The sequence below is a fragment of the Electrona antarctica genome (genome assembly GCF_951216825.1).
Source record: "Electrona antarctica genome assembly, chromosome: 1".
Classification (NCBI taxonomy): Eukaryota; Metazoa; Chordata; class Actinopteri; order Myctophiformes; family Myctophidae; genus Electrona; species Electrona antarctica.
Genome location: NC_136806.1, coordinates 63,333,884 through 63,361,819, shown reverse-complemented (window position 1 = coordinate 63,361,819; position 27,936 = coordinate 63,333,884). Strand labels below are relative to the sequence as shown.

The 27,936-nt window shown below is 40.9% G+C and overlaps 2 protein-coding genes across 2 annotated transcripts; both read left to right on the top strand.

Moving 5' to 3' along the window:
- Window positions 1-269: 269 nt before the first annotated feature.
- Window positions 270-4,420, top strand: LOC306920800 (uncharacterized protein; the record flags this gene model as incomplete). Its single annotated transcript, XM_079497706.1, has 8 exons — window positions 270-328; window positions 1,100-1,209; window positions 1,580-1,857; window positions 1,976-2,035; window positions 2,146-2,229; window positions 3,294-3,371; window positions 3,535-3,609; window positions 3,780-4,420. 8 exons carry the CDS (start codon window positions 270-272, stop codon window positions 3,939-3,941), a joined length of 906 nt encoding a protein of 301 aa, XP_079353832.1. The 3' UTR covers window positions 3,942-4,420.
- LOC306924726 (uncharacterized protein) lies at window positions 4,266-13,852 on the top strand. Its single transcript, XM_079503355.1, has 14 exons — window positions 4,266-4,324; window positions 4,545-4,622; window positions 4,783-4,857; window positions 5,029-5,112; window positions 5,347-5,547; window positions 5,763-5,831; window positions 6,145-6,195; window positions 6,358-6,438; window positions 6,597-6,671; window positions 6,797-6,938; window positions 7,042-7,155; window positions 7,422-7,523; window positions 7,840-8,040; window positions 13,474-13,852. The coding sequence occupies exons 5-14, from the start codon at window positions 5,482-5,484 to the stop codon at window positions 13,578-13,580; spliced, it is 1,008 nt and encodes a 335-aa protein (XP_079359481.1). The 5' UTR covers window positions 4,266-4,324; window positions 4,545-4,622; window positions 4,783-4,857; window positions 5,029-5,112; window positions 5,347-5,481; the 3' UTR covers window positions 13,581-13,852.
- Window positions 13,853-27,936: the final 14,084 nt, after the last annotated feature.

The following is a 27,936-nucleotide window of genomic DNA, read 5'->3' as shown; positions in this document are numbered from 1 at the left end:
ACAGTACGAACAGTAAGCCACTGTATATAAGTTATATAGTTTTATATATATATATTAAGCAGTCGAAAGTCATTGGATAACAGCATAACGTCATGGACCGGAAAAACGACCTCATTTGTCCTGGCTTGGCAATGTCCCGCCTATAGCACAGTATTTCGAACGTGATTGGACACCAAACAAGAAGCTCCAGCAACGCGCGAAATATACAAATCCACGTCAGAGACACTCCCTCCTTTCCCAGTAGCATCAACAGCGGACACCGGCTTAACATGGAGAACATACAGAAGGGAAAGAAGAAAGGCAATAAAGGCCGTGGTAAAAGCCAAAGGTATGTTGCGACAAAAAATAAACACATACAGTTTGTTACGTTCCTAGTAATGCATATACCATGGCAGAACATATATTGTAAGTGAAGAGACTGCTGTATTAGGACGTCAACTAAAGGGAGACACCATGTGCTAGCGTCCATGCTAACGTGGCACATTAACAGATTGCTGCTAACGTACGTTTGCTGCTGGCTCTATAAACAGGCCATGCACGGCTTCTATGTTTAATACAGAATAAGAAATAAACGCATACTTTTAGGAAAGACGATATGCTATAAGCTAACGTTAAAAGCCTTGATAACCTGTTAGCTAACATTAGCATACCAGTATCTTGTGTTGAAAATACAAGGATTAGTCAGGCTAACCAGTGCAACTACTTCTGCATGAAGTCATACACATCTCCTTGGATGTTGCAGGCATAGCCAGAGGGTCTTGAGTTTATTTTTCGTATTGTTTCTCCTTGGCAATTGTGGTGTGTGTGTGTGTGATATGAAATGTATGTAATGATAATAAAACTCTTTGTATAGCACCTTTCATGACCTGAAATGCAGCTCAAAGTGCTTTACAGAGCAATGGAGAAAAGCAAGGCATAAAACATTAAAATAATAGCAGTAATGCAATACAGTGAGTGAGGACATGAATAACAAGGAATTTAAAATATCAACTAAGCATGAGAGTGTAGACTAGTATGTAAGAATGAACAATGTAAGAATGTAATTTGTATTCAGATGTGCCCCCTACATTTGTATTTCAATATTTTCACTCTTCCACAGTATGCCATTAAACTTGAAAAAGGTAATGCCTAAGAGACCTCGCACTGTTCCCACAAAAATGAAGGACTACGAGCCTGCAGGCATTGAAGAGCTCAACTGCCAAGATGACGGTAAGCTTGTCTGGTGCAAGTGGAAAAAGTGTTGAATAGCTGTATTTTCGGATAGTAGCCTAGTCATTGCTATACTAATTCAGGGGTATCTGGTGGAAATGTCATTCCCCTAGTGCACATTCCTCACTCGTTATTTTATGCATATTGTCTGTCCACAATGAATTGTTATTTTAGATTAATCTGATGTCATTGCAATCAATGTCTGTCCATCTGACATTGATTGCAATGCCATTTTTTTTAAGAAGGCCATGTATGTTGTAACTTCTATTTCTGTTCAATAATCGGGGTAGTCTTGTCTCTGCATGTGTTTAAATGGAAAGATTATGAATATCACACGGTTCACACCACAAATATTGTTTTGCTCTTTCAGGTTATAATGTATTTGTCCAGTTTGTGGAGGATGGTGAGACAGCACGGATTTACCAGTCCTCCGATCTACAAACCGACAAGAGACTTTCGTCATTCACAGAATTACAGACCAATGACCAGGTCCTTGCCAAATGGAAGGACAATAAATTCTACAGAGCCACAGTATTGTCTGTATGCCCAAATGTCCCCCCGAAAAAGATAACAAAAAAGGACAACAGACAATCTGCCAGTGCGGATCTGTATTACAGTAGTCCACTATCTCAGGCTGCTCCAGCTAAGGTTATTTTATTTGCACTTGTATTTTCACTTGTTGAATTGAAAGTGCACAACACATTGCATCACAAGGCATTGTGACAAACAATTGATGAATATCTTTGTGTGATCTTTCGATCTGCAGCCTTCTGTTCCACCTGGGACACGTGATCACCTAAACACCAGCCCACCTGTTGCTGAGAAGGTAAGATGCTGTTTTATTTGGAATTGGAGTAAAGAAGTACTGCAGAAGAATGTAGAAGAGCTTGTCTGTACCAAAAAAAAGTAATGTCTTTGTGGTCTCTCAATCTGCAGCGTCCTGCTACACCAGCTGGGCCACACCACCACCACCACCACCACCAGGTCTCCAGCCAGGCTAGCACACCTAACAATGACCAGGTAAAATGCGTTTTTTATTTTTTTTAATCCCAGTTTTTAACCCATTTTTTTCACCCAGTGTTAACCCCATTTTGGCCGGGAACACCTTTTGGTGTTAGCATTATGTTATGCTTTAGCTATTGAAAAATAGCAGATCTACAAGCTCATACGAGCTTCTAGGTCTGCTATTTTTGAACGACTGACATAGAAACATAGCTTTTTTTAGAATCTGATCTCAGGTCAATACATTATCTAATGTAATCTTGGGCTCTACACTCCCGCTGCCAACCTGGGGAGAGCAACGGACTGGCCCCATGCTTCCTTCAATGCATGAGGAGTCCAAGCCGCTGCTTTTCACCTGACGGGTGAGTTTCCCTGGTTGGTCCTAGCCTGTGGAAAGAACATGTTGTTCCAACTGCTCCTTTCCCCTCATCAGGCTGACCAGGGGGATGCAGTTTTAGAGACCAGGATTACTGCATGTGTTTTGTGAGGGTACCTCCTACCCTAGGGCAGTGGTTACCTTAGGGAGAACCCCAGGGGGTACCTGAGGGGGTCCCAGGCTAAATGATAGTTTGGAACCAAATGGACCCTTATGGGTCTGTAACTCAGAGAGCATACAAATGGAACCAACGGGTCCATTTGGTTCCATTTGTACACTCTCAGAGTTAAAATAACATTGATTTTACAATATAATTTGGGCCGCCCAGAGAAATGCCATTAAATGGGAGTCTGTAGACTAATGCATGTCAAACAGGGGGTCCTTGAAATTAAACGGATTGAGAATCACTGCTAGAGCAGGCCCTTTTGCCAACCCTGCCTCGGTTATGGGTACTGATGACGTGGAGGAGAGAACACGCCCAAAGCGTCCCCAGCGGGAATCAAACCCAGGACCTTCTAGCTGTGTCGTAAAATGCTTTTTTAATTGCATTACATTTTTCTTTTAAATTGTGACTTTGGTACACTACTGATTACTTCTGATTGGTCTATCTTCAAGCTCACAGCGCTTTGTGAGCTAGTAGATGTTCCTTTTAGAAGTTCTTTTGACATACAAAAAAATAATGTATTTGTGGTCTCTCAATCTGCAGCGTCCTGCTACACAAGCTGGGCCACCCCAGCACCACCACCAGGTCTCCAGCCAGGCTAGCACACCTAATAATGACCAGGTAACTTTTTTTTGTTTAATTGCATTACATTTATATCTATAAATGCAACAAGTCTCTGTATGTGTAAGGTCACGACGCATTTATGAGCGATCTGCAGCCTTCTTTTTGAAGTTCTTTTGACAGACAAAAAATGGGAATGTCTTTGTGGTCTCTCAATTTGCAGTGTCCTGTTACACCAGCTGGGCTACCCCACCACCACAAGGTCTCCAGCCAGACTAGCACACCTAATAATGACCAGGTAAAATGCTTTAAAAAATGCATTGCATATTTATTCAATGTGACTTTGGTACACTACTGATTACTTCTGATTGATCTATCTTCAAGCTCACAGCGCTTTGTGAGCGAGTAGATGTTCCTTTTAGAATTTCTTTTGACAGACAAAAAAATGTTTGGTCTCTCAATCTGCAGCGTCCTGCTACACCAGCTGGGCCACCCCGGGACCACCACCACCACCATGTCTCCAGCCAGGCTAGCACACCTAATAATGACCAGGTAAAATGCATATATATTTTTTTAATCCCACAGTTTTTAACCAATTTGTTTTCACCCAGTGTTAATTATCTAATGTAATCTTGGGCTCTACACTCCCGCTGCCAACCTGTGGAGAGCAACAGACTGGCCCCATGCTTCCTTCAATGCATGAGGAGTCCAAGCTGCTGCTTTTCACCTGACAGGGGGGGTTTCCCCGGTTGGTCCTAGCCTGTGGAAAGAACATGTTATTCCAACAGCTCCTTTCCCCTCATCAGGCTGACCAGGGGGAGGCAGTTTTAGAGACCAGGATTACTTCATGTGTTTTGTGAGGGTACCTCCTACCCTAGGGTACACGGGGAGAGCAAACTCCACACAGAAAGGCCCTTTTGCCAACCCCGCCGCGGTTATGGGTACTGATGACGCGGAGGAGAGAACACGCCCACAGCGTCCCCAGCGGGACTCAAACCCAGGACCTTCTAGCTGTGAGGCGACAGCACTACCGACTGTGCCACCGTGCCAGTCGTAAAATGCTTTTTTAATTTCATTATATTTTTCTTTTAAATTGTGACTTTGGTACACTACTGATTACTTCTGATTGGTCTATCTTCAAGCTCACAGCGCTTTGTGAGCTAGTAGATGTTCCTTTTAGAAGTTCTTTTGACAAAAAAAAAAAGAATGTCTTTGTGGTCTCTCAATCTGCAGCGTCCTGCTACACAAGCTGGGCCACCCCAGCACCACCACCAGGTCTCCAGCCAGGCTAGCACACCTAATAATGACCAGGTAATTTTTTTTTGTTTAATTGCATTACATGTATATCTATAAATGCAACAAGTTTCTGTATGTGTAAGGTCACGACGCATTTATGAGCGATCTGCAGCCTTTTTGAAGTTCTTTTGACAGACACAAAATGGGAATGTCTTTGTGGTCTCTCAATTTGCAGTGTCCTGTTACACCAGCTGGGCTACCCCACCACCACAAGGTCTCCAGCCAGGCTAGCACACCTAATAATGACCAGGTAAAATGCTTTAAAAAAATGCATTACATATTTATTCAATTTGACTTTGGTACACTACTGATTACTTCTGATTGATCTATCTTCAAGCTCATGACGCATTGTCAGCTAGTAGATGTTCCTTTTAGAAGTTCTTTTGACAGACAAAAAAATGTTTGGTCTCTCAATCTGCAGCGTCCTGCTACACCAGCTGGGCCACCCCGGGACCACCACCACCACCAGGTCTCCAGCCAGGCTAGCACACCTAATAATGACCAGGTAAAATGCGTTTTTGGTAATCCCACAGTTTTCACCCAGTGTTAATTATCTAATGTAATCTTGGGCTCTACACTCCCACTGCCAACCTGGGAAGAGCAACGGACTGGCCCCATGCTTCCTTCAATGCATGAGGAGTCCAAGCCGCTGCTTTTCACCTGATGGGGGGAGTTTCCCCGGTTGGTCCTAGCCTGTGGAAAGAACATGTTATTCCAACAGCTCCTTTCCCCTCATCAGGCTGACCAGGGGGAGGCAGTTTTAGAGACCAGGATTACTGTTTTGTGAGGGTACCTCCTACCCTAAGGTACACGGGGAGAGCAAACTCCACACAGAAAGGCCCTTTTGCCAACCCCGCCTCGGTTATGGGTACTGATGACGCAGAGGAGAGAACACGCCCACAGCGTCCCCAGCGGGAATCGAACCCAGGACCTTCTAGCTGTGAGGCGACAGCACTACGACTGTGCCACCGTGCCAGTCGTAAAATGCTTTTTTTAATTGCATTACATTTTTCTTTTTCATTGTGACTTTGGTACACTACTGATTACTTCTGATTGGATTATCTTCAAGTTCATGACGCATTGTGAGCTAGTAGATGTTCCATTTAGAAGTTCTTTTGACAGACAAAAAAAGAATGTCTTTCTCTCAATCTGCAGCGTCCTGCTACACAAGCTGGGCCACCCCACCAGGTCGCCAGCCAGTCTAGCACACCTGTCCCTGACCAGGTAAAATATTTTTGAACTGCATATTTATTTCAATATGACTTTGGTACATTACTGATTACTTCCGCTTGATCTTCAAACTCGCGATGCATTGTGAAATAGTAGATGCACACGTGCCTTTTTGAACATTTGACAGACAAAAAAAAAAATCAGACTAGTCTGAAGAGAGTGGTGCAACAGCACCCCCTAGTGATACTCTAAACATCGGGACAGTCATATAGTCACATGGGGACAAAGCTGTTCCTTGGAGTGGTTGCACCACTCAAAAATATATATTTTGATCTCTCTGCTGCTTTCTGTTTCACCTGGGCCACAGTACCACCAGCATCCGGGCTCTAGCAAGGCATGGGATGGTATTCATGGCCAGGTAAAAATGCTGTTTTTATTGCATTTCTTATTCATTTCATTGTGACATTACTGATTACCCCTGATTGGTATATGTTCAAGCTCACAACGCAGTGCATCACGGTGCATTGTGAGCTAGTAGATGTGCCTAAAAAATAAGCAATGTCTTTTGGTCGATCTGCAGCCTACATCTGTTCAACATGGGCCACAGTACTACCACCAACCGGTCTCTAGCATGCAAGCCTGGACTGGTATTCATGACCAGGTAAAATGCTTTAATTGGATTTCCTATTTATTTGTGACTTAATGCATATCTATGCATAAGCTCACAAAGCATTGCATCACAATGCATTGTGAAGCCTTGTTGAAGTTCTTTTGACAGACTAAAAAATAAGGAATGTCTTTTGGTCTCTCGATCTGCAGCCTTCTGTTCAACATGGGCTACAGTACCACGACCAACCAGTCTCTAGCCAGGCCTGGACAGCTGTTCATGACCAGGTAACATGCTTTAATTGGATTTTTTTTCATTTAATTGTGACATTGTTACAATCACAATGTATTGTAGATGCCATAGCCTTGTTGAAGATCTTTGACAGACTAAACAATAAGGAATGTCTTTGTAGTCTCTGCAGGAAGAATGGGCACCAACTTACACCGAGTTGAGCTGTCCGCAGCAGTCTACTCAACCCACTCCTTATGAGTCGTTCCTGCAGACGCTGCCCCGCCAGAATCAGTCTGAGGCCCATGTAGAAGCTGCCATAGAAGGTGTGTATCCTCAGCCAAGTGTCAGCATGCATACAGTATATGTCCAGTATATGTCCTTTTTGTTTCGTACTTTTTTGTGACTGCAGTTGTGCTTCCTTTCTAGACCATCAGCTAAGTGAGAGTGAAGGTGCGTGGCAGCCTTGCCAGTCCTGCCGGGCTGAGGTCGAGAAGCTGCAGGCACTGAACAAGCGTATGACTGATGCTATCTCCAGTATCGGTAAGATGATTAATTGGCGGTCTTTTGTAATGTAACTTCAATTTGATAGTGTTGCAAATTGAAATCATGTCAGCTAAATTATTTGTCTCACTTGAAACTACTTTAATCCTGCGAGTTCTGTCATCCACCCTGCTACTGAACAAATGTTCTATAGCCGTATTTAACACTTATTTGTCAAGTACTCAACCTTTTAAATATGTTGGTGTTTGTGTGTGTATATATATATATATATATATTTATTTATTTATTTCCCCCCCTCATTCTAGTCCCAGAAAGCCTGCAAGCCCTGCAGGCACTGGTGGACATTGTCCAGACAGGCCGACCCAAGGACATTACTTCAGCTGTTGGGATGCGAGAGCTCTATCCTGGTATGTATGCAATGATTATGAATGTTGATGGTACGATTCTAGAGTAAAAAGCATAGTTTCACAAATGTCTTGGTATGCATTCATTTGTTTCACGTTTAACACTACATATGCTTCACTGTGATCCCACCCATGTATACGTTTATACCATACATTTCACACTACAGTAAGTTAACCGTTGCCACACAGCTTGGAAGTAAAGTTAAGGTCTCATAGTTGTCTCTGCAACGGTCAATGTAGCTGCATTACAAGTACAAAACTGTTTCAGTTTTAAAATGCAGTTTGTGAAATGTATTAATTGCTGAATCTCTATTCGCAGGTTGTGGAGTCCTTGTTTCGTCAGTGGAACTGGCAGCGTGGCACCAGAATGCTGGGAAAAAAACCACCCGACTGTTCCACTCGTTGTTCGATGCCCTCTTCACAGTAGAGGAGTGTAAAGACGCAGTGGTCTTTGGGAAAAATGGAGTTATCCCAGAGGGGAAACGGAAGTTGGACCCCAAGAAAGTGACAGCAATTCAGAGTAAGTTTTCTTCATACAGGGTTAGGTCCATTTGGTTCCATTTGTACACAGAGTTACAGACCCCAGTTGGTTCAGGTGGCTATCATTTAGCTGGGGACCCCCTGGAACTCCCTCAAGGACCCCTGGGGGTCCCTGGACCCCACTTTAGGAATCACTGGTGTAGATGACTTACCAAGATCCTCTATTCTTCAAGAGTGTCTTTCATTATGGGTTGTGTTAATTTCCTGTAGCCTCTTGGGCTCAAAGAGTGGTAATATTATGGGCTGACACCGACACCTTCAAGCATAGCTACGATTGGTTTCCTAGATATGCTTAGCAAACATGGGCATCCTACATTCAGTATTGATGGTCTGAGGCCGAAACGTTTGTCTGCTCTGTCACTTTATTTTCACCATTTCACTTTGCTGTTTGTAAAGTAATACTACATGTATTTGTTTGGCATCCGAAGAACCCCATTCATCCTTCAATCTGCAAGCCCGTTTTTGCCTGTCTGTTATTGTACCTTGGCTTGTGGTAGTAAAGATTTGCAGTCAAGCTTCAACATGACGCAGTGATGTAAATAGGTTTTCAATGTAATGGGTCCCGGGACCCAGGGGTGCTCTTTTAGATGGGTCCCAGGGACATTGTATGAGTCCTACTTCAACAACGATAGAGTACAGTATTGCATCCCAGGACCCCCGGAGGGTGACATGATTGCATCCTTTCTCAATTTAGTTATAGTACTGTGACAATGGCCCCCAGAAATTGGCATACCCCTACCGGGCTTAGGACCAAACACAACATAGTTTTTCCTCATCTCTAAGGCCTCCCATACATGAAATGGATTCTTGTATAAAAATATTTTACTGTAAAAGTGGTGAAATTGATATTTAAAGTCATACACCTCAAACTAAAAATACAGCCTGTCCGTCTGGGGATTAAGGCATATAAACTCATGTAGATTCACAATGGAAGCTCTGAGAGGTTTAAAATGTGGTATATTGGAAGCCAGGACATCCCTCTACATTCTAGAAAAATAATAATGTCAATATGTGAATGTAAATATGAGATATAGTCATTTGAACACATACCTACAATAGGCGAAAATGTAAATCTGTATAGTGTCTTCTTTACTTTGCAGTGACTCTGACATGGATTATCATAGCAACACATATGAGGGCTTGTAGGAATGGTGTGGTTCTACTGTATCCAGCAATACCAATTGTGTAATTGTAGCTTGCATACTCGTGGAGTTATGGCACTAAACGTACATTGTGTCCCAAATGGGGGGAATAAAACAGTCCTAATGAAATCGACAGTATTAGTTAGTGTGGTTGCTCTAGGCAACACCAACACACTATTGTTCTCTGTCCGATATTTTTTTGCCAGCAAGGTGCTTTTTGAGGGAGGTTTAATGGGTTTTTTTGTTCAATGTTTTTTCCATTGCCAATAATTTGCGTCATATTGTCTCTTTATTGTTAATGGCATTTAATGTGTTTACACCGTTTGTTTCACATCACCATTACATCACCTAATCAACATGAGTTAGACTTTAATATATTAGCCCCCCTCACTTCACACAGGTGTGATTTGTGTTAACTTTTGCACAACAGAAAAGTGAAGCTTTTTGTCATATGCTTCACACACTGTTGTCACTGTTGTCATGCTTCACATGACATCATAGAATACAAACGGTAAGACGGAATTCAGTTCCCAGGTCCCTATATGCTTTGTGACTCACGTCAGTGCAACCACACTTGCAATTTCCCAGAATTGCACCTTTCTAGTTTTATTTTGACTTCACTTATCAATGGTGGAAGTTCCAAAATGTATGAAATCCCAAACTTGAGAAATTGTGAAAAGAATATTGCAGCTGCAACAATACTGCAGAGAAATGCAGGACTACAATATAACTACTATTATATAACTACTATTATATAGCACAGACCTGGATGAGGGTGCTCAATGATCAATGTTATCCTCATAACAGCAAGTCATTAGTTACTGCGAGAGTCTAGCAAACACCAACTCAGGATTCCTGGATCTCTGCCCTCCACAATTTTCACAATTTTCATTTTGTATTGTTTACTTTATTTAGAAAAGCAATGTACAGTAACTTTTCACATCCCTTATACAAAACAAACACAATCAATTCTCATATTTTCCCCATGTCCTGTGTCCCTCTTAAGCTATACCAGTATTAATAAGACAAGACTTATGGAACAATGCAATTAAAGTCATTCATTTCTGTAGGAGTTAATTTTACATAATATTTTTTTACAGTATTTGTCTCCATCTGCTCTATCTGCATCGTGTTGCCTATATGGGTTTCTTCATAAACTGACACAGCAAATATTTTGGAATGTGAAAAGAGCAGAAGAACCTTGTCAAGTCTAGTAGCTATTTAGCTAGCTGGAGTGACCTAGCTTTAAGCTCCATTTAGTGTAACAGATCCTGTCCAGTAGCATAATAGAAAAGCCCAGACTCTGTCTCACCAGAATGGTTCATTAGTATCACTTGTAACAGCATGGTTACTGTGCATAGTACCTAACTATAGTTGATTGATGAATTCTGAACCTGAAGTATTTGTCTTTCTTTTCTTTCTTTTTTTTACCAGAATGGAGTGTGATGTACAAACATTGGATCCAAATATTTGTATCATCTGTGGTAAACATTTAGAAAAAGTAAAGAAACAAGATCCATAATGTCACAAACCCCAAAGCAGAAGACCTTCAACACATACTAAATGGTGCTCAACAGAGAGATGATGATGATGATGATGAAAACCCTGGCTCCAAATACAGAAAATATACTTTCCTTCAAATTAAAGATATCTTATCATGTATCATGTTGCTGAGCAAACTACACCAGTCAGAACAGCAAATGTTGAGAGTGAGAGTATGCCTGCACCAGTCTCATCAAGAAGACTGAATAAGGTTGATAATAGTAACAGAGACAATGAGAAAGGTTGATGAAGTTGTATCGTCGGCTGCTCTTGTATTATATAAACATCATAAAAGCTACCTTAAACCTCTAAAGGAAATAAAGCAGCTGCCAGACAAAACAAATAATCAGAACCGCAGACCAAATGTTCACCTATTTTAATTTAATTAAATTAAAGTGATGACACTAAACTAAGCGTTATGATGACATACTGAAGACACTGGTCCATGATTTTCTTCATCAATATATCTGAAGCTCTACAGCTCTGTTTTTTGAGTGGTGTAAACCACTCCTACAACTGGCTTTGTTAGTCTGTGCAGAAAAAATGAGCATGGTTGCTATGTTCACCCTGTTCACCCGGGTGTGATTTTTTCCTGTATTTAGACCATCATCACATCTTCCTCAGAGCTCAGTCTTCAGTATGTCATTATAACTCCCAGTCAGAGGTTATATATTGTATGATATTTATCTTCATACGATCAGGTTACGAGAGCTTAGTGTTGGTATATGGAGCCAGGGTTTTATGAACATCAGCATCATTTCTCTGTTGAGCAACATTCAGTGTTGAAGGTCTTCTACTGCGGAGGTTTTGACATTATTGACCGTGTCACTTTCCTTTTTCTATTTGTATTTGGATGTTTTTTTAACCATGTTGTAATAGCGACCACACATCACATTTACTATGAAAACATAAATGTCCTGTCACTGTCAGTCAGTTAGTCAGTTAGTTATAGTCACCTTGTGACATCATCAGGGATGGAGATCCCTCATCAATATTAAGGCCATATATAAGAATGCCCATATATGGAGATCCCTGATGTCATCAATATTGGCCAGCAACTCTACATCTGACCTCAAACCTCAAACCCTTAGATCTCCATAAATGGAGCTGACCTGTTCTGACATTCCATATTGTATGTTGATCTGACCTCATTAATCCCTGTATACTCAAGACACGCTCCATATATGGCCAGTACATAATTAATTCCATATGTTGATCTGACTCCCCATGCCAAAGCGCCAGCGCTCGCCCAGCAGTCTGCTGTCACCCAGGCCGATGCGTGGATGTGACCTCGCCCTTTTCTCGCCCTAAGGTCTACAGTGTCAGGGTTCTACTATTGTCAATGGCTACTGGACATGCTCTGTTAGTATGTTACACTAAATGGAACTTAAAGCTAGGTCAGATAGCTACTTGATTTGCCATTATTCCAAATATATATCCTTTTCATATTCCAAAATATTTGCAATGATTTACCTTTTATGAAGAAAGCCATAGGCAATACAATGCAGATGCGGTGAAGCTAAATACAACTTTACCTTAAGCAAACATGTTAAATGATTATATCAACTCTACATGAATGAATGACTTGCTGGTATGAGGATAACATTGAGCATTGAGCTTGGTTTCCCTCATCCAGGTGTGCTAAATAATAGTTAGTGTAGCCTACTATTGTTGAAGCTGCATACATATATACTTTCACAATTTCTCATTTGTGACATTTCATATATTTTAGGGACTTCTACTCAAGTGAATTTGTTATAATTTCACCACCCTTGCATAAGTGAAGTCAAAATAAAACTAATCTGTTTGATACTGTAGATTTCATTAGGACTGCTTTATTTCCTCCCATTTGGGAAACCATATACGTTTAGTGCCATAACTCCACGAGTATTCAAGCTACAGTTACACAATTGGTATTGCTCGATTCAGCAGAACCACACCTTCCATACAAGCCCTCATATGTGTTGCTATGACAATCCATGTCAGAGTCACTACAAAGTAAAGAAGACACTCTACATAGATTTACATTTCCGCCTATTGTAGGTATGTGTTCAAATGTCTATATCTCATATTTACATTCGCATATTGACATTATTCTTTTTCTAGAATGTAGAGGGATGTCCTGGCTTCAGGTATGCCAAGTTGTAAACCTCTCAGAGCTTCCATTGTGAATCTACATGAGTTTATATGCCTTAATCCCCAGACGGACAGGCTGTATTTTTACTTTGGGTTGTATAACTTTAAATATCAATTTCACCACTTTTGCAGTAAAATATTTTTATACAAGAATCCATTTCATGTATGGGAGGCCTTAGAGATGAGGAAAAACTATGTTGTGTTTGGTCCTAAGCCCGGTAGGGGTATCTCGAAAACTAAAGCACTTTTTGACTGTTCGTCACAGGACTATTAGTCTGGATGCAGGATGAAGCCTATTTGAATCACTGATGTTGCAGTGGTGGGGCAGTCTCTTTCTCTGAGCCAGGTTGGCCTTGTCTGTGGCTATGCTATGCTTGGAGTCTGTACAGTCAGCCATTCCAACGCGCTCAATACTAACCCTAACCGCACGCCGTAGTCTGAATAGCAGTGCTTCGGAATGGCACTCTGCTCCCTTCAAATACTTCATGTAACATTACTCTGTTTTTTTACACTGAAGGATGAATGACCTCACTGGTGGGGGAAACATGTTGACTGTGTGCTTGTATAGCTAATTTCATATTCTCTGTTTGCAGACTATGTCTTACGGTGTGCCAACCTGGAGGGATGGGACAGCAGCTGGTCCATGGAGAAAATCAATAAGGCCATGCACAACAAGTGCCGCAGCATTCGCAAAACCTAAAGGACTAGAGGACTAAAGGACGCATGGAGCCTTGTTTTTTTTTGTTTGTTTGTTTTTTAGAGAGCCAGTAGGCTGACAGCACACTTGCCAGACTGGATTACCAGAAAAGGTGCCTCAATAAGGCCATGCACAAGTGCCGCAACACCTAAAGGACTATGGAGGACTAAAGGACGCATGGAGCCTTGTTTTGATTTTTGTTTTTTTAGAGAGACAGTAGGCTGACACTTGCCAGCCTGGATTACCAGAAAATGTGCCTGGACCACTGATCCATTGCCCAGGCCATGGAGCCTTGTTTTAAGGGCCTGAAAAAATACATGTTCTTCCTACCCTGAAAAATAAATGTTTTATTGAAGGAAATTATTGTAGCTATTTTTTATATCACAATATTTGCATATTTACTTTCTCCATTATAGCTCAATAATGGCTCGATTATGAGACTCATGTGAGACAGTAAAGAGACGATAAAATAGCTAATAAGAGATCTCAACTACCTCTCATTTATCTCTCACTATAATCTCATTTAAAGCTACCCTTATGCATCCTGAGCAATAAACAAGACTCAAGTGATCATAAAATGAGATCTCAACTAGTTCTCATTTATCTCTCACTGTAATCTCAAACAAGGCTACATGCATCTTATTCATGGCTCCAAAGGACACTTATTCGAGACACTAAAGAGCATTAAAGTAGACAATATCGATATCTCAATGTTGTCGCCTAAGGCATTTTAGGCAACATAATTGAGACATTGGTGATCATCAAATGAACCACGTATGAACCACAAATGAGACGCTCCCTTATGTCTCGGGAGCAATATATCAGCTTTAAATGAGCAACAAGATTTTCCTCTGGGTGGGGATGCTCACTGCTGCTGATTATGCTACTGCTGCCTTTAGTTTATACTATCTCTCAATAAAAGAGGCTGCGTGAGATAGACTATGTCCATGATGCTACACATCTATGTATGTGTATTATAGTATGCATGTATGCGTCTCCGTCTCTGGAGCTGACCCTGAATGTAGGCCTGATCACTGATTGGTTGAATGAAGAGACAGCCTATACATAAAGAGAGACGTGGATAACCATGACGTTAGAGTGTGCGTGCGGATAGACACACATGGCACCAAAGCATGGAGCTATTTGCTCGCGCGCTCTGGCGACTAAGTGTTTGTTCTGAATGGTTTGTTTTGATGACATGTATGTAACTTTGATGTATTTATATGATGACAAGCAGCCTGTTTTTGTATGTAATTCCAAGCCTTGATATGTACTGTGATGCCTTGTAATTTGTGGAAATTCAATAAAATACTTTAAAATTGATAACCATGACACACAATTATGACCTCAGTTCCCAAAGCACACATAAACTGGCTGGTACAGTAGTCTATGGCCAACCTATTTTGCTATATTCTCACACAATCTTGCTAGCCCTTTACAAATGCTTTGTATAGTATACTGAGTATAGTTGATGTTTAGAACGTCACACAGCTTTCTGGTGTAGCACCCATCTAGTAATATCTGAAGGGCAGTCAGGGCAGGCTTCACATGCATTCACAGCTGTATAGTAGAATAGCTACAGATAATACGGGGGGCTTGATTATGTTAGGGAAGGTACAGCACACATGAAGGGTGTGGAGGGTGACTTCATATACAATACAACTTTAAATTAATTCAACAGGGCAGCTGTAGTGAATGCAAAGTCTGTATGACCAGTATACACTATGCACTACAAGGGAATATGATGTTGTATTCCTGAATTTGCAGATTGGGACAGTAAATTACAGGGTTAGTCAATTCATCGACAACAGAGACAGTACAGGCCAGGAACACATACAGTATTAGAACTTACAGAATGTACAGCCAACACAGAGCAGAGGAAATAATAGTGGAAGTGAGTTGATTATTGTGTGCACAGAATAGAATAGAATTTAATAGAATCTGGAAATGCTGCAAACTTAAAGTGAGGTATAGCAGAGAGGGGTTGTTGAAGGAATCAATTGGAAGAAATGGGTGCATGGGAGCATGGCACAGCGAAATAGCTGTAAATAAAGTCTAAATTTGAGATTTGCAGAGAAGAGATGAGGTCAACATGGTCAAGATGGTGGGTAATGTGTGTACAGCAGCTGGGGTTGAGCTTGGCAAGGTCACTGTGGAATGTACACCAGTAAGATGCAAGGGCAAGAAGCGACCTCACCCTTCCAATCCGCCTCGTTGACGGTAGACTGCTGGGCAAGCGCTGGTACTTTGGCATGGGGGGTCAGATCAACATATGGAATGAATTCTGTACTGGCCATATAGGGCCTATAAGGAGCGTCTATAAGGAGCGTGTCTTGAGTGTACAGGGTTTGATGCGGTCAGATCAACATATGGAATGTCAGAACAGGTCAGCTCCATATATGGAGATCTACGGGTGGCAGTATAGAGGGTATGCGCATGCATAAAGTGAATGGGAAATCGAGTGGCAAATCGAGTAGCAAAGTGACTTGGCAGAATGAGTTTAATGTCGTTTAACGTTGTTTAATGCAATCAGAAAGGACTTTTCTGTGTGGATGTATGGGCTGTCAAGGCCATAAAAGTAGTTTTTTGCCACTCAGTAGGCGTTCCAGCATAACTTCCGGGTATGATGATGATGTCACGTGCATACCCTCTATAGATGACATCAGTGATCTCCATATACTGTATGGGCATTCCCATATATTAATATTGGCTTAATATTGAACTCCATCCCTGATGATGTCTGATGATGTCACATGATGTCACGTGATGTCACGTGATGACCATATGGTCATGCCTGTTGTGACTCACTAACTAAATAACTGACTGACTGTTTTCCTATTAAATGGGACCTGCAGTCACAATTATATTGTAAAACCTACTTTTTACCCCTATTTTATACATAGGCTATTTGAAAATAACCGATCTACAAGCTCAAAATGTGTCACATTGCGTTGTGTTGTGTGCTTGTAGAGCATCTATTTTCAAACATTTTGTTACTTTTATGTTTTTGTCCTTTAAGTACATTTATGCCAATACTTTTGTATTTTTACTCAAGTGATTTTGAACACAGGCCTTTTACTTGTGACAGAGTATTTTCATAATGATGTAGTGCTACTTTAAAAAAAGAGTACTTTTTTCCACCACTGCCCTGCAGTCATACACTCCCAGGGTCACTGCTGTATGCATAGTAGACATGAAATATGCGTTCTACTCCAGGCCTGTGGGGGTGCTATACAAGCACTCACAACAACAAAGGCAGTAGTAGAGCTACTCAACGTAACATTTCCTCTGCGGTGGACTGGACGCCTGTTACCTGCATGTTCTTGTTCTCTCTCACAGGCACGCTTAATTCCAAACATCTACACACAGTTTATTCAATAGGGATTATTTGTAAATTGCTCTCTTTATTTTAAGTGGTTTGACCGACCGGACTGAAGAAGAATAAGCAAGGTATAGTAGCTTACATTTTAATGCATTGGTCATTGAACGTCTTTTTTGCATGTTACAGTTTTACACACGGGTTTGGTGAGTCATATATTTAATTAATCCACCCATGTTCCGATTATTTCGAAGCTATTAATCATAGTTATAGGTATTGGGCCGTATTGATAGTATTTTCTGGGACGGTTGTTAGCCAAGCGTTGAGAACTCCTGTAACATGTAGATGCTGGAACGTTAGCTATTTATCTTAAGGAAAGCTTGAACATGACCACGACATGACAACATGCATGGAACACAGTGATGGCAAAAACAAACAAAGAAAAAACGCTCTATTCAACTGATAATTTAATAGTTGTAGATGTAGATGATGTTGGTATTAGTCCCCATGAAACAAAGTGTTGTGTGAAGTCTGACAGATGCATATTTCGTCTTCATTACACTTGAGCAAAGTGGACTTGTTTGTTGCTACATAACTAAGAACTTACATGGATATCTTTCATGGTGCAACTACACTGTCAAGTTCTACTTCAGTTCAACTCCTAAAGGACAGGACAGGTTTGGTCAGTCATTTATCAGGTTGTAAACCTTAGACAGAAAAAAACAAGATTATTTAACTTATGTCAAATCAGTTAATGTCAACAATTCCTGCTTTTAAACAATACATTTAAAGAAATGCCTACTCTTTTAAACAATTTAAAACTCAATATTTTAGACCAGGGGTCGGCAACCTTTTTGACATGAAGTGCCATGTTTTCATTTTCTTGATAATCAGTGAGCCGTATCAACATAAAGTTGAATCATGTCACCACATGAAAATGTAATATTTCCATTAGCTCCTTTCGGAACCCTACGTTAAAGTTTCTGACATTTTGATGACTTTACGTAGGGTTCCTTATCACCGGATTCAAGCGACATGGGATGCAATCTGATTTACCCTGACTTACCCCTGTGCTGCGGTGTGGGTGTCACGCTGACATATTCCAAAAGAAGCATATGAACGCTATAGGATACAACGAACCCTCTCACCCCCCCCCCCCCCCCCCCCCCGAACGGCACAGAAGCCGTTAAGTATTTTTAATGTTTGTACGACCGTTTGGCAGCTCTCTTCCTTCCTTCCTTGACTTCCTTATTGACATCCTATTGTACCGCCTCCAGCGTCGGGGTTGGTTAGCTGCGCGTTCCTACGGTCTGGCCTCTGATTGGCGGAGCTCGTACTTGCTGTGGTGGATGTTTGTTCTGTTGTTGTTGTGTCTGCTACATTCACGTGACTACACTCACGTAATTATGGCCCAATATTTGTAGCTCTGTTTCTGAGACCTTTCAAAGTGATTCCAGATACAGAAATTGCATTTTTGTATTATTAGTAGTAGTATCACTGTGTACAATATATGGCTGTGTGTGTGAAGATTAGTCAGTTTAATGATTTCTGTGTGCCTTTGCAACAGGTTTCAAATGTACATAATTTGTGTTTTGATTGTATTGCTGTATTGTGTTTTCTGCTTAGGCGACGTAAACGAATGTTTTCTCATGCCCTTTCAATTGGAATTGCCAGTGAGTGTGCAATGCCGGTTGGTGCCACAGGGTGGTGCACTGCTCCTGGCTTGAAATGGTCAATAATCTTTGTCTGTGTGAAATGCCTGGACACCTATTCTGCTGTATCCAGTCCACTATAGCCATCACACCTTATAATCAGTTAATGATTTTCATTACACAAAAGTGGCACCTCTTTAGGCTTGTCATTCAAATAGACATTACATAATTTAAATAACCTATACCCCTGTGCACTTACACGTTTATAGCAATTAAGCAGCCTCGTTCACAGAAAATGTTCACACATGCTTCAACACAGACATGAAACCATCATCAGATTTTATATATCCTAAGGACCTGCAAAACAATTTTGCAGTTATTGTTTAGTCTGTGAAAGCCTCCAATGTACCTGGTTACAAGACATTTCATTGTGACAATACATTGTGACATACTTTGGTGAACAAGAACTGACTCGGACTCTAAACTTGGGTTCAGGGTTTTTAATAAGATAAGAGCTGGGAGTAGTGGTGGAGTAAATAAATAAATCACGTGATGTAATAATACAGCAATGCCCACTCCCACAACCAAAACTGCTCAAAAACCCTGCAATGATAATAGCACACTAGCACACAATAGCACATTGTCACACACACAGCAACACATATCTCCTCCACATGCAGCTTCTAGTGCATCTTCTGCATCCATCTGGGGCAAGAGGATGTGTTTCAGTGCCTGCCTCCTCAGGCATACGTTATTGTTGGTGAGGTCGATCATGGATTTGTCCACAACTTTGGCCATATTCACTTGACTGTACACATACATGATGGCTCTCCCTGGAGCTCCATCACGGGAACACCGTCCCACCTCCTACCATGTAGAGAAAAAACGATCAGACCAATATGTGCATGTTTGTTTCCAATTTTGAATTCAGTGTCTCCGACTTGAGAAATAGATCGAGTTTTCAAGTTCAGCATTAATAAATCTATACATTTTCCCCATAGGCCTACTTTAATTGAGAATTTATAGGAATCTAGAATTGGTACACAATATAATTGGAAAGCTTTGTGATTTTGACTGTATGTTGTATTTGCATGCATGATTCAATAACTTTCCAGTTCAGTTTAAAATTAATCATGCCATTATAGTATTAGAATCAATATGTTTTGAATCTGCCAAATAGGTGTAATTCCAGCTCATACCTGCCAATAGTTCAGGATGGTTTTTGGGGGTCCCCAGTGCACAACAGTCCGGACATCTTCCATGTGGATACCCATTCCAAATGCAACTGTCGCCACCACACATCGGATTTGGCTGTCAGGTCTGACAAATGTGGCCAGGATCCTAGCTTTAGCTTCATCGTCTGTGTTCTTCATGAACATGTCTACCAGTTTATTTTGGCTGACATGCTCCCTGCCATTCCAAAATCCATCCTGAAGGCTCACGAACAATTCATAATAGATTTCTCTGACATGCTTTATGGAACTATAAAAGAACAGTTATTAATGTAGTTAGTATCAACATTATACATAGCAGCGTGCCACTGTGCCTATTGACAAATATAATACAATTTCATTGATTTGATTTGATCTTTATGAATAAAATGATAAATCACAAATGTATCATTCATTGGATTAACACATTTATCTCAACAATTATCAACCAATCAGAAACATTCAGCACACTTAAAAATGTCAAAGAAGAAATCACCAATGCCTTATACACCATCATTACATACTCACTTGGCATATATGATGCATTTAGGAGACGAAGGTCCCATCTCCTTGAGGTCCTTTATAAGCCAAGCCAGCTCTTTGGAGTAGTTGAGGGTACTTGTCTTCGAGGACAGATGTATATTAGGCCTTAATATATAACACAAATAAATAAAATCAATAAAAGTATGTACCCAAAAACAAGTCACTCACTCAACTCAACCAACCCTCACTCAATCATCATTGGTCTTTCTTCCTTTTGGAACCACAGAATATCCTTCTATAAATTGGTATTCTGTGGTTCTGAAATTGGGGGCACACACACACACCCACACCTGTCAGGAAAGGAAGTGATGAACTCCACGTCGTCCATTGACTGTTTAAAGTGATCAAGGATGTCTTTGACCATGTCCTCTGTAACTGTTGCTGTCAAAAGCAACATAGGAAAGGGCACACCGGACAGTGGGGATTTTTCTGTAGTCCGGCCGGAATTCGTCTCCCCTAGAAAATAAAAATACAACTTGATTGTGACAATGAGCAATTTTTGTTTACAATATTGAGAATGCGGTACACTTTCATCCTACCATGTTGTGATGCAGTGTGCTTCATCTATAGCTAGAAGACAGATTCTGTCCTTGTAGGACTTGATCCATGACCACCACGGCTCAATAAGGAGGCATTCGGGTGACATGAATACAAGCGACACTTCCGCTTGACTGACACCTGTCAAACAACATTGGATATAGTTATTGTATGAATATGTGCATTTTGTTAAGGTTTATTTTGTAACATACTTGTCACTGCGTCGCTGCCCATATCTTTGGTTACTGCAGCGGCATTCACTCCTTTGGCCTTCCATATGTTGACTTGATCCATCATCAAAGCCTTCAAGGGGCTCACCACAAGGACAATGTGTTTTTTTCCTACATCCAACTGTGGAAAAGTGAGTAGCATTAGTAGAACAACATTAATGAAGTAATGCATGTCCAATTGTGCTTAACTCTTTGAGAGTTTCAAGGATTTCTATATAGTTTGTAGACTTCTCTATGGCAGAATGGCGTTTTTGAATGATTTATTGAAAATTCTCTGTTGTGAATGTGTGACAACGAAAGACCTTCAGAGAAAGCTTGGCTTATCTGCTTCCAGGAAAAAAATGAACTGAGTTGATAAAATGTTTAGTTTTTGTGTTGGTAGCCATTTAAAAGAGCCTGCATTTACACTGGGTAGTGTTTCTAGGACAACAAAAAAAGTTATGCCCGGTTGAAGTTTTATTTTCTAAATAACTTTTTTTCTGCTGGGCGTACATAGCCATGCAATATCTCATTTTAAAGGGTGAGTTGTCTAGTTCAATTAAAATAAAATAAAAAGTTTCTCACATGTACCACTGTAGATATTTTGCCATCTATAAATAGCATGGTCAGTCATGATCAATCTGACCTATCCATGTAACTCATATCGCCCCATTTCGCTCCTAAACACAGATTATAAAATACTCGCAAAAACCTTAACATCACGGTTGGAGATAGTGGTACCAGACATCATTTCAACTGACCAAACAGGCTTCATCAGGGACCGCCACTCCTCCTCTAACATCCGCCGCCTCCCTAATGTCATCCACTCTCCCGCGTCCTTGGAGACCCCGGAGGTAGTGGTCTCCTTGGACGCGGAGAAGGCATTTGATAGGGTGGAGTGGGGCTACCTATTGGAGATCCTCAAGAACTTTGGCTTTGGTCCTATCTTCATATCTTTGATTTCACTCCTTTATTCCTCGCCTAAGGCTTCAGTGGTCACAAATGGGATGAAATCCCAGATGTTCACTCTCTCAAGAGGCTGTAGACAGGGCTGCCCTGCAAGCCCCCTGCTGTTCGCACTCGCAATCGAGCCCCTCTCGATTGCACTCAAATCGCCAACCTTTATACAAGGTATTCACAGATGGGGAACAGAATATAAACTTTCGCTATACGCTGATGACCTACTGCTATACCTATCTGATCCAGTTTGTAATGTCCCAAAGATCATCGAACTTCTGAACAGATTTGGCTCTTTTTCAGGCTATAAGTTAAATTTTAATAAAAGTGAATGCTTCCCAGTGAACTGCCTGGCTCGTCAAATACCCAATGATTCCCTGCCCTTTCGGGTAACAGAAATTGGTTTCCGCTATCTTGGAATTCACATCCGTAAGACTACAAATTCCTTGTTTACGGATAATTTTTTACCTCTTGTTGACAAACTTAAACTGGACCTAGATAGATGGAAGATCATGAATATATCCTTGGCAGGTAGAGTGAATAGTATAAAGATGAATGTCCTACCCCGTTTCGTGTACTTATTTCAAGCATTGCCAATATTTATACCTGTGTATTTTTTCCGTAACCTGGACAAACTCATGTTATCATTTATATGGGGAGGTAAATCTCAGAGAATTAAAAAAGAATACCTACAAAGATCAAGACCTGATGGGGGACTAGCCCTCCCCAACTTTAAGTACTATTACTGGGCTGCTAATATATCTAAGTTGGTCAGTTGGATTCACAACCCTGATTTGGACTGGTGCCAAAATGAAGCCAGTTCATGCTTGGGCACATCTCTATTGGCTCTTATTACATCCAATTTACCCATTTCCCAGAACCGCTATACCTCCAACCCTATCGTTAGGAACACCTTGAAAATATGGTCCCAATTCAGATCCTCTTTCAACCTCAGAGAACTTTCTCCCTATAGCCCGATACGTAATAACCACCTGTTCACCCCTGCAATGTCAGACCCAACTTACTCTCTGTGGTCTAGATCAGGACTCGTTAGACTGGAGGATCTTTATGTCAACGGTATTTTTGCTAACTTCAGGGAACTGGCATCCAAATTCAATCTACCCAACTCTCATTTGTTTAGATACTTCCAGATCCGTCACTTCGCCCAGTCACACAATAGACAGGTGCAATTATGGTTTGACCCTAAAAAAATTGCAACAGAAGGTTTCTCAACTGTTTTGTGTAGTATTAGGTGTCCTTAATAACATACTAAAAGTTTACCAAAGTTTGACCATGCGAAAGGTGTTATTTTAGCATAATATGCATAATATGCCCATAACATCCTATATAAGGCAAAAAAGTCCAAATTTCATCATTCTTTAAGTAACATGTGACATATGAAACTAGGGTGTTTGCATGATTCTGAATCCATTCCAAGCATTAGTTTTGCACAAAAAACACTCCTTGGGAGGAAAACGGCCACACAAACGTGATGAGGTCAGCACATTTGGTCAAGTGGATATGGCCTAATTTAGCCCAAGGAGTGTTTTTTGTGCAAAACTAATGCTTGGAATGGATTCAGAATCATGCAAACACCCTAGTTTCATATGTCACATGTTACTTAAAGAATGATGAAATTTGGACTTTTTTGCCTTATATAGGATGTTATGGGCATATTATGCATATTATGCTAAAATAACACCTTTCGCATGGTCAAACTTTGGTAAACTTTTAGTATGTTATTAAGGACACCTAATACTACACAAAACAGTTGAGAAACCTTCTGTTGCAATTTTTTTAGGGTAAGGTGCCTTTTTTTCATATATGCCCTCACCTACAATCCTTCTTTTCCTAACATCTCCTCCAAATCTGGAACTGAATCCATCTTAGATGCCCCGTTACAAGTAAAAGGCCTTTTGTCTTATATCTATAACATTATTTCTAATTTAAGGACCACCTCTCTCAATAGAACCAAATCAGGCTGGGAAGGGGAGCTGGGTGAAATCATAACAGATGAGACGTGGAGTAACGCCCTTACTCAGGTAAATAGTAGTACCTCATGTGCCAGGCTAAACTTAATCCAACTTAAAATTCTACACCGCTCTCATTACTGCAAAGCTAAACTAGCTAGAATGTATACCAGTGTTGACGACAAGTGTGATAGATGCCACTTATCCCCAGCTAACTTAACACACATGTTCTGGTCATGCCCTCAATTAATACAATACTGGACTGCCATATTTCGATCCTTATCAGAAATGTTTAGTATACGCTTACTTCCCTGTCCTGAAGTGGCAATCTTTGGTGTGCTCTCTAACAATATTAAGTGTAACAAAAAGGTTCATAATTGTATAGCCTTCCTATCATTACTCGCTCGAAGGAGAATCCTCCTAGACTGGAAATCTTCACTCCCCCCTAAATCAGACCACTGGCTGAAAGATGCCATGTTATTCCTGAATCTCGAGAAAATTAAATACGATCTACGTTGCTCTCCAGGAGGATTCGCCTCCTCCTGGGGTCCGACAATAACCTATCTCGAGAATCTGTCAAGTCTTCCGAACACCCCATAGGCCATTTGTTATGAACCACGATGTTCCCCTCCTACTCTGCACACCAACCTCATTCCCCTCTTAACCCTTTCATTCCTTTCCTCTCCTACTTTCTTTCTTTCTTCCTATCTACTTCCAAAATAAACAGCAGTACCCCTTATCTTTTTCAACCACTCTCTCCTACAACATCATGGAGTCACTACTCACTTCTGTCTATTTCTCTCTCTTTTCTACTTCTCCTTGCTGGCTATTGCTACTATTTACTTTATAAAAAGAAAAAAAGAAAAAGGAAAACCTACAAGGTGAAAGGAGAAGGTGTCAAAGTTCCAAGTGGGAGGGTGGGGGGCTGTTTTCGTCTCGTTTTGTTTTGTTTTGTTTTGTCTTGTTTTGTTTTGTTTTGTTTATAAAAGAAAAAGAAGCATAACATATCACATGTACTGCATTTCTCTGTCCAAACTAGGCATGCCACGGTATACCGAATTTCGGTAATACCGCGACAGGAAAAGCCACGGTGTTGATACCGTGAGATTTCCGAGCTGACGGTATTTTAATACAGCGTCGGTGGGCGGCGCATGCTGCGCATATGCAGTGCAACTCCACTTGCAGACTAAGGCAAAACATTTATTTTCACCACACAGCTGCAGTAGATTGAAAAGTTGCTTCCTACCTTTGAGTTAGTGTTGCTGAAAGACACCCAGATCCAATTGTATATTCCATATTTCCATATGTAGCCTACTATGTGTGAAGTTGTGAACTGTCAACACGGCACACAGAGTTGTGATCATGCGCAGTTGAGATTACGCACTAGCTCTGATGCAGCGTGCAGGGTACAAAACGGCCATTAGGGGGAGCCATAGTACAGTGAAATACAGTGGGGAATAGCTATTGATTGAATACTTTATTGGCAGAAATGTAATCAGTATAGGGTACAGTCAAACACATGTCCAAAGGGATCACTGAAAAAAGTCCTTGCAGTCTTGTTTCCATTCAGGTCCTGGGTAATCAATTCATAATCATGACAAATAACAAAATTGAAATTATCATAAAAGGTAAAAATACAAAATAATATATGTAGGCCTACAGGTTGGGGAACAAAGAAGGGCTTATAAGGAGGTAGGGGTAGTCACTATACATAGGTGGGGGGGGGGGGGGCAATCTTTTTTTTTATTTTTATTATATATAAATACCGTGGAATACCGAGGTATAGGTTATCAATACCGGCACCGTACCGTACTGTAAAATCTCATACCGTGGCATGCCTAGTCCAAACCCCTCTACTATGCTTAATAAAAAACCTTAAAATTGAATCTGACCTATCCAGCTAAAAGTCCCCCTATCTCTGAATTGGAACATCATATAAACTCAATTCTTTTTTGGGGTAAAATTAGACATTCTAACGCACATTTTGATATATACCATGTTTACATAGTCTTACCAGTACCTTGTCTATTCATGCATGTATCTCAAAAACCTGTTGTGAAGAAACAGTTTTGATAAAAAACACATCCAAGGACATTGTTTTGATATGACTTTGTGCCCATGATATGTATCAAAATATAGACTTGAATGTATACTGTATTATAACAAAAAATTGGGTTCTTACCATCTACCGTTACAGAGTAAATCACAGTTGAAACTCGCTTAGTCAAACCATAAACCTCAGAATAGTGAACAAAATAGCCATGACAGGTCTAACTCATTGTAAAAGCGTCTTTTATTTTTTATGACTACTAACATAATACAATTATAATAAATATTACAGAAAATAAATAGGCCTACATACAAAACAGTTGTCCCCAAACTACCCAGTGTCCCCAAACCACTGCATTCCAGTTGTTCTTGACGGTGTGTGTGTGTGTGTAGGCTAAATTAAAAAAAAAACAACAACTGAAATGAATGAATGCATCCGGTTCAGTGTCGGAGAACTCCATCGCAGTCTTGACTCTTCGTCTTCATCATCATCATCCTCCTCCTCCTCCTCCTCATCTGATGCCAGTTCTAAATATATAAAAATAAACATTTAGCTGTAGTCAGCCCGGCCAATAGCCAGTTGGGGGGGGGGGGGGAACGTAGGCTATCTGACATCATCGTCATCATCATCATCACACGGAGACACACTAAACAATGTACAATCATGATTGTATACAATATACAATGAATGCGATTATCATGCAAGCTCAGACGTCAATGAAACGTCATACAGATCTTATATAATACGCTACTGTTAGCTTCACTCCCCGTCCCCCCTCCGATCCTTGTAGCAAGGACATCATAACCACGCGTTGCTTCAGTAAACGATGCACGTTTGTTCTCCGTCTTTGTAGACAGTAAATAAAAGGAGCGAACATTACTCTAAAGATCAGATCGCCTATAAGGCACGCTACAATATAAAATAATTGTACTGCCATGCGTGCATGCCTGCTACGATACATTTGTACTGCACCGACCAACCGATCGACACCAAACCCCCCTCCAGCCATTAGCCAGCACCGACCAACCGATCGACACCTTTGGTGCTGGCTAATGGCTGGGGGCCATCGTGGTGAGTCATTCTGGCGTCATGATCTGACTAGTAGTAGTAATTATCCAAGCATCTATTTGTAGCGATCATCTTATGATTTCTGATCACTATAGAAGGGCATTTTCTACAATAAGATTACCTCAAAACATTCCGGGTTGATCGTCTTCTTCAATGGTTTCCCGGTATAGCTCATCGGACGACGATGGGGAGACAATGAAAAAAGGAGGGAGGGAGCAGCGAGTCTCGCTGTAAGCACTGGACCAGGGCTACTCCGCCTGGAGAAGGCGACTGGGACGCGTATGGATCAATACTACTACCACAAAACTCGCTCAAATAAATAGTACTGCTTTCAACTTTTTCTGCTAGAAAATCGCTCGGGCGAGACGGCAAAACAGGCAAAACAATGAAAACTATGAAGACTCCCTCTGCCCCCACTGTTTACAGGGGGTGGGACCAGCTTCCAATGGCAACACGTACACGTGTGTCACGTGACACGGGTTTTCTGGGTAATGTAGTTGGAATATAAGCTCAGGAATTTAAACAGCGCTTCGGAGCATATTAATATGTTTAGATTAATCAAAAAAGAGAAAGACGCCAATTGGCGTCATTGCTCATTTACAGAATATAAGCAATGACGCCAATTGGCGTCTTTCCCCTTCTAAGGGTTAAGAAAAGTGTAGTAAATGTAGTTATGTAGTAGGCTAAATAACTTTTGCTTGCTTGCGTGCGTGCGTGCGTGAGTGTGGCTCTCTACTGGCGGATAAAATGTAATGTGAATACCTTGTCCATCACATGTGCAAATAGGCCAAACGTAGCGCTTTTTCCATATGCGGTAGGTAAAACTGCAAAGACGTGTTTTCC